Consider the following 8015-nt stretch of genomic DNA (forward strand, 5'->3'; position numbering starts at 1 on the left):
TACATACAAGCATAGATTGGAATTGGAAAACGGTGCCTAAAATTAAGAACAATCGAGATTGATGAAACCTATTGAGAACCTCCGGAAAATTATGTTTTCGTATTGTGAACAAAACATTTCCAGAGTTTTTACACCCCGATTTAATGACTCTTCAATTTTTTCCCGAATTCTTAAACGTAGTAGGTACAGTATTTTCAAATATTATTCACATGTTTCTTTTTAATTAAAAGTTGCATAAACAAAGATTATTTGTTAATGTAATATGTATGTATGTAGTATGTAATGTGTTGTAATACATTTTTTTATGTTTTGGCATTGAAAAAGGAACTAGTGCTAAGTGAACTGTGTGAAATTTATTACAAAAACTAGCCGAGCCATCCACGAAGTCTGCGGTTCTAAAAATGTTTCCTCGAATGGTACAAATATTATTCACCTATTTCTTTTTAATTAAAAGTTGAGTAAATAAAGATTATTTACAATTTTTTTTAATTTTGGTAATGAAAAAATTGAAAAAAAAACTAGTGCTATGTGAATTGTGTGAAATTTATTACAAAAACCAGCCGAGCTTTTGGTGGAGGGAGTGATTCAAGAAACCTATCTTCGTATTACGGTAAGTATTAAAAAACTATCCATTTGTAAAAAAATTTCCCCCAGTCGAATTTTGAGGCACCAATTTGTTTTTTAAATATTTAAATGATAATAATAAAAATAATTTACAGGTGCCCACTATATACACTGTACAATTCTTAGTTGCCTGCGAGGTTTTCGCTGCATTAAATTCAATTTCTTCAGGTCCGGCCCTGTCCTGGGAATTCCAAGACCAACTATCGCTTGCCCACCAAACTGGTTATCTCTCTTGCCTATTCGGAATCGTTGATAAGTTTCGAAGACAATAATGTGTTTTTACTCAGAAAACTTCAGTGAGCGAACAAAAATCCACACAGAGAGTTAATCTAACCATGGGCAGGGTCTAATATAAAAGTGATGTATTGTTAATATTTGCTGAATCAGCTGTGGTTTGTGATACAACGGGAAGGACTGGTTTTTATATCCATCGGGTCATCCGCTGTCCGTGATACAAGCACAAGGTTTCGTTGCCCAGCAGAATGTCGGGATTATTTGGTAAGTTTTTCTTTCGATTTAATTAACTTAAAATGCTTGCCCCGTCAGTTTTTTGCTCGCTTTTAATAAATCGCAGTTTTTTCGATCGTTTAAATTCAAAACAAGCGATTGCTTTTACGGATCGTTAGATAAGGGTCTTATTTGGTGAATCCGAAAGGCTTGCTCTAGATATTTTTTGCTCTCCTTAACAGTAACGTCTAAAATTAAACTTTTTCTGTGATATTCCTAGGCGTTTTTTAACAACGAACGATTTTCTGTTTATATTTCGACTAATTTTGAGGTTTACCATGAAATGTCAAGGTTACGATTAGCTTAGCCCATTGTTCCAATACAAGGCAATGGGATAGAAAACGCGCTCTTACGTAAGTCGCTAAACAAACTGGTAACTTCTAAAAATACAGCGTGTTCGTCAAAGTTACCACGTCTCTTTAATTGTTTTGATAACTGACCTGTATGTCTCGATCTAAGGTCAACGCATGATACTAGCAGCAAAACAACACTGGCGATTTGAAGCCTTTATAATAATTAATAATTTAGTAGTGTCTTTTTGAATCCGTATTATATTTATATCCATTTTTTTTTTCAGTATTTTTGGTCTTAGCCGTAGTTGTTATTATTAGAGGGCAAGATGTACAGTCGCCATCGGTTGACGAAGGCAAAGATGTGTATTATCCAGCACTTAATTGGTCCGATATTTTTGACTGGAAACTTTTGAAGGTATGTATATACCTGGAAACACTTAATATTTCCGAAACAGTTGAAGATAGGTATAGGACATTGTACATGAAATATGTCTAGAATTTTCTGAAGAATCCAAAAATTGAATAATATAAAAGGAGTTGCATTTAAAATAAGAAAGTTGGTATTGACCATTGTTCAGACACCCTGTATAAAAAGTTTTTATTGGAAAAAATGCGCAACTAAAAATACCAATTGACGTGTGCGAGCGTTTTTTCGAACACGCCCCCATTTGTTATTATTGAATTTATTCCACTGGGCTGATACACTCTGTATCCAGGATGTTTGTAAATAAGTGCGAAATATTTTAGTGGGTAGTTGCTGAAGTTATTTTGTGAAAAAGTTCATAAAACGTAGGTCGAAATATGCTTCGTTTGCGGGATACAGAGTGTTTAAATTTTAATTTTAATTATTTCAAAAAGTTTTAAAGGTTTTTTCTCAAAATTTGAAAAACTTATTGGAAGGATAAATATGCATTTTTTGGGGTGATCCAAATATTTCTACTTGCACCAGTGGCGTTCGTGCGAGAGTGCCACGACCTTTTTTAATAAAAAAATGGTACGCCAGTGACTTTTACCGTTTTGATATTTTTTTAGAAATCCGCCATCAATTCTGAATGAAATTGGTCTCTTCAATTTATTTCGTAGAATGCACCGTTTTTGAGGAAAAAATAAAACATAGATATTATAGTTGTGTATTTTAAATTTCTGTTGATACATTATCTAGTGTGTTGCTTTCAATATTTCTAAATAAAATACAACCATCAAATTTCGAAACAATATCTTTAAAACTCTTAAAATAATTATAAAAATAAATTTAAAAAAATAAATTTAAACACCCTGTATCTCAGAAATGAAGCATATTTGGACCTACGATTATATGAACTTATATGAAGAAAGAAACCTTTTTCTGCTTTCCAGTATTGTATAATATGTCACTTCTACAGATAATGAAAAATACGCATATATACAGTAATAGCCACTGAAAACTCAAAACCAGAATTTTTTATATGTACAGATCGAATTATAATGCAAATTTTTTTGCAGACATTGAATTTTAATCTTTGTTTCAATTTAAATATTTGGAAGACATTGAAAAAAAAATAGCCAGCCAGCCAGCCGATTGTAGTTGGTAAATAATGTTTCGCTTATGGACCAACAATAGTGAAGATGATATAAACGCAGACACTATTTTTTATTAATCATAAATAGCAGGGTCAGTAATTAGTTATTTTTCATCTTTAGGTATTTCCAAAGCCCCGAGATTTTTAAATTGAAACAAAAACAAAAAAATCTGCGTTGTAAATCTAGAACGCGAATTAAAAATTGTTGCTTGATATTCCATCGAATGTATTTAACTAATTTTGTCCATTATTTAATGTCAGTAAGAGCTGCTTTTTTGGGGAAAACTAATCGCCCCAAAAAAAAATGACTGTATCATTTAATATACATTTGCGGTTATAAAAACTTGATTCGAATACCATTTCATGTCATCATCAATTTAAGTAAGCTTGAAATTAATATACGGGTTTTTTAAACACCACTTCCCAGAGTACGGGAACGAGTAACGGTACATCTTAGACCATTAATCAACGACTGCAGTTCTGATGGCGATATGTTTAACAGTCTGCAGCACTTTTACCTCCGTCCCTTGTAGAAAAGTTGTTGGCCCCTAAAACGAACATTTTCATAAATTCGTATTGGGGTACTGACGCTCGCAGCTCCCCATCACCTCAACTTCTAACTTGACTGACTCGCTGACGTAAAACTTATCTGCATACTACCGGTTCGTAATTTGGGGTTTCCATACGGGCATGGTGTTTTGTCACGATTCACTAATTAGTATTGATAGATGGTGGGGAACGGAGCGCGATAATTGCCGGTTAATGGTTGAGGTGTTCTTCGGTAGAAATGTGCATAGATCAGTGAGTTTTTATTACTGGATATCAGGGAAAATATGTTATTTAGTTCGCATGCCCTTGAAGACGTCGTTTGTAAGTCAAACAATTCCTTAATGTGTACCGAGTAAATATTTTTCCAGGAGTTTGCTTCGGACAACAGGAACGTCGTTTTCTCCCCTATAAGCCTTAGAATAGTCCTGGCTCTCCTCTACCAAGGTTCTAGCGGAGCCACTGAAAGAGAATTCCAAAATGTGATGCAATTTGTCGACAAGGTGTCTGTCAGAGACCAGTATCGCGATGTTCTCACAGCCCTGCAGGTAGGAAATACTCCAATTCCTCCAATCCGAATGGAATTAATCGAACACACGTTTCAGGTTTCAGAAAAAAACGAATACGTCCTCAACATGGGTTCCAGGATCTTCTTGCGTTCTGAAATAGAGCCTAAGCAAAAGTTCGCCAGTGTAGCGAAAGACTTCTTCAAGACGGACATAGAACCCATCGATTTTTCTGAGGCCAACTCCAGCGAGGCAATCAACTCCTGGGTGGATAAATTGACCAATGGAAGGATAACTCAACTGGTAAAACCTGGTCCGTCTTCCTTAAAGTTTATACTCAGTCACAACATTAAAACCATTAATATTTAAAGAATTTAGTCAATAATTACATTTTTCAGAGGAACTGAGGGACACCATCATGCTGATAGCCAACGCTGTGTACTTCAAGGGAAGCTGGAGGCACCAGTTCCCGAAAAATCAGAGCTTCCACGGAAACTTCTACTTGGTCAACAACGATGACATTCTGACAGTTACAGTTCCGTATATGACCAACGAAGAGCAGTTCTATTACGTCGAATCGCAAAATTTCGATGCAAAGATCCTAAGACTTCCCTACAAAGTAAGATTATGCAGCTGGGTTCATGATTTTAACAATATTTGTGAAGCTAACGCTTGTCGGTCACACTGAAGTACAATTTTTTTCAAGGGGGGGCGTTACTCGATGATCATCATCCTGCCAAATTCCAAGGGAGGTCTTCCGGCTCTACTAAAGAGGATCAACCTCTACAACGTCAAGTCACTCTTGTATTTGATGGATAAAAGGACGGTTAAAGTGACTTTACCCAAGTTCAAGTTTGATTTCCAAAAACGGCTAGCCCCCATTTTGCAGAAGGTAAAAGAGAAACGTTTGTGACCTGAGCAGTGCTTAATTAATGCGTTTTCAGTTCGGAATGCACCAGATGTTTCAGAACACCGCCAGTTTTCCGGGTATTGCGAGGGGGAATTCCACACTCCTAAGGAAGCTGGTGGTGAGCGACGTGATCCAGAAGGCTGGCATAGAGTTGGACGAGACTGGAACAGTGGCTTATGCAGCAACAGGTAAAGTTTAATACAGTTAAACTCTATTTTTTACTTGATTATGCATCTTGGTTTCTCTGTCCTTACTTTAATTGTCGCAAATACAGATTTGTTTCTTCAATAACGATAGCAAGGGGCCAGGGGAGTATACATGATTGTGTTTTTTAGAGATAAGTATATCAGATAGATTTGGAGGCACAGATGAGTTTGAGGCTTCTCATCCTTTTGCTTTTTTCATACAAGACGACAAGAGTGGAACTGTGCAATTTGCTGGTATATTAAATAACCCATTAGAAGAACTAGAGGCAAATGAAGTCCTCCTAGCTTAAGATATAAAGCGAGAAATATATATATATTTGTTATTACTTTTATGTTTATAATGTTTTGCTCATGAGTTATATATTTTTTTGTTATGGAATCAATACATTTTGCCCTTTAAGTGATTGGTGGGACTGACTTTGTGAATCGACTGCAAATTTGTGATACCAAAGTATTCTTTACTGTAAATCTGAAAGTTTGATTAAAATGTATTTTTATTATCTAGTATTTCTCTCAGTGTAAATATGTAAATAGAAGCATTTTGTGGCTACAGCTTATGCAATACCTATGACTAATAATATTTACCATATAAACTATAACATACTGCAATTTCAGCAAAATCTACTGGGGCCCATTTTCCATTGATTGATTCTTTGTTCCATAACCCTAGCTATTAAAAAAATTGACTAAACTTAACCCTCCTATACCTACTAGAGTATGGTCATAAAATTATGTTCTTTCCAGCTGTAAATATCGGAAATAAAATAGGAGAGGCCGATGCTTTCTTCGACGCAACTCATCCTTTCCTATTCTTCGTGGAAGAGGAAGCAACGGGGAGCATACTGTTCGCTGGCAAACTGGAGAATCCACTGGAAGAAGATCCAGCTCCGTTGCCGGCTTTCAAGCCAGACGTCTAGCTAACGACCAAATTATATTGGTTACAAAATATATACTAAAAAAACGTGTTCATTTTTCATTTCCGATCGGCACCCGCATCACGTCATCCGTACTCCTCAAACGTTGTTCAAATCGCTTCAAGATTCCTCATAGATTTTTTTAATTGCAGTAAATCTATTTTTAAAAGCTCATCCTAGTTACTACAAACACGTTTTCATACATTCCATGTATTTTTAGAAAGAACACAATATTGAGGTTAGGTTAGGTCGTTTATAACAAAGTTATAAATGAGGGGCCAAGGACTGATCCCTGAGGGACACTTCTCGCATTTTGAGGGTTTTGCTGTGTATATTTTTGGAGACGGGGATAAAAATGTGAGTAAGTCGAAATATCCATATAAACAAACAAAAATAGACGACTGATATATTTTACCTTCCTCGAGAACTCGCACAAAATCCCATATTACCCGATAAATTAGCGATATATATTCAGGATGGGGCGAATTCTCCTCTTGCAGGTTCGAAAATATCCAAACGTACCCGCAGAAACGGAGTGTTTATACGGAATCCACTACGAATTTTTGCTTTCTGGTGATTTAAGGCAGCCAGATATACACTGATGTAAAATATTCGCCTGCACTGTCAGAGCTTTATAGGTTTTTCATTACGCATTGCCCCCGTTTTAAAACAGACCTGTAATTTAAAGTAGCGTGGCATCGTCTGTAAAACTACATTGTGTGAGGTGCGAGATGCATCGGAGGTAAAGTATCGGGTTGATGGCGCTAAGCTTAATTATTACTCAAAGTGGGTGATTCATGCAGTCGGTTATTGAGCCGATACGACACGAGACAATGTAGACATAGCGGGGAACTATTAAGTGGGAGAGACTTAATTTTTTGTTAAACAGAACGATTTCTTCAGTTATATTTCAGGGAATTTTTCATCAAGAAGAAAGTTTAGTGCTAAAGCAAGTGATTCTCATTCTGATAATCCAGGTGTTGTGAGCGGTGTTCCTCGGGGATATGTACTGGGTCCACTATTCTTTTTGATTTATTCATCTGATTTCCAGTGTAAAAAACTAAAACATGGTGACTTAACAACGTAATGGATTTGTTGGGATTGTTAATGCTACCTAATAAAACACCACGTGTGGGAAACAACTACCCTGAGAACTATAGACCCGACAGCATTGACTTATACCAATTAAAAATTGTTTCGCCTGTTATTGTGTTAGTTCTGCTTCAGGTTAGCAGTTCGTTCTCTGCTGTTAGGCACAAAGTAATGCTTTGTGTCAGTAATTTTGCAGGTTATATTTTCACAGTCAAAACGTGCTGTTATTATTAAAATGATCAGTAACACTTGCATTGTTTTCTGTTAAAATTTTAATATTTTCGTCAAAGCGTTTTATAGAACAAATAAATTTCGACACAGTTCTGCTTTAAAATTTTCAACCAGCATATTAAAATATCATTTAAAACTTTATGCAGATCCGTTCTCCTAGTCAAATAACAATTATTTTTTAGTATTACCTGTGTTCGTGAAATACTGCCGGTTTAAACATTTTTAGAAGCGAGTGATGGAAAATGTAAATATATTTTTGTGTACCTACCTATAATTTTAATTTAACAAATGATATTCATAAATATTATCCGATATGTGCCTAAAACTTAAAATATCAAATGTCAGTGAAAAAAAAAACGATTTTTCAGCTCGTATTCATAAATTTTTTTAGGTAGGTAATTGATTTTATACTTTATTTATCTACAGACTTTTTTACATATATATTCATATACTCAGTCTTGGTGTTAGGATTTCAACGTGATTTCAACTCAAAAAATATTGTTTGTTTACTGACAACCCTTGGTTACAGACACAATTTAGGTTGACACTCGCATTCTTTATAATATTTAAAAATACATTCATTCCGTTAAATTTTAAGTTACTTTTATTTATTATTAAAACGAAATT

General features: G+C 35.1%; 1 protein-coding gene across 2 annotated transcripts; it reads left to right on the forward strand.

Annotated features, from left to right (window-relative positions):
- Nucleotides 1–861: 861 nt before the first annotated feature.
- On the forward strand, nt 862–6114 carry LOC108916868 (serine protease inhibitor 27A-like). Of its 2 annotated transcripts, none has more exons than XM_018723205.1 (8): nt 862–1122; nt 1709–1839; nt 3901–4077; nt 4135–4348; nt 4434–4654; nt 4742–4927; nt 4980–5133; nt 5281–5651. In XM_018723205.1, exons 1-8 carry the CDS (start codon nt 1107–1109, stop codon nt 5439–5441), a joined length of 1260 nt encoding a protein of 419 aa, XP_018578721.1. In that variant the 5' UTR covers nt 862–1106; the 3' UTR covers nt 5442–5651. The 2 variants fall into 2 exon arrangements, with proteins under 2 accessions (XP_018578721.1, XP_018578712.1); XM_018723196.1 differs by lacking the exon at nt 5281–5651 and adding an exon at nt 5896–6114 and having other exon boundaries at nt 865–1122.
- Nucleotides 6115–8015: the final 1901 nt, after the last annotated feature.

This window comes from Anoplophora glabripennis, unplaced genomic scaffold (genome assembly GCF_000390285.2).
Source record: "Anoplophora glabripennis isolate ALB-LARVAE unplaced genomic scaffold, Agla_2.0 scaffold1, whole genome shotgun sequence".
Lineage (NCBI taxonomy): Eukaryota > Metazoa > Arthropoda > Insecta > Coleoptera > Cerambycidae > Anoplophora > Anoplophora glabripennis.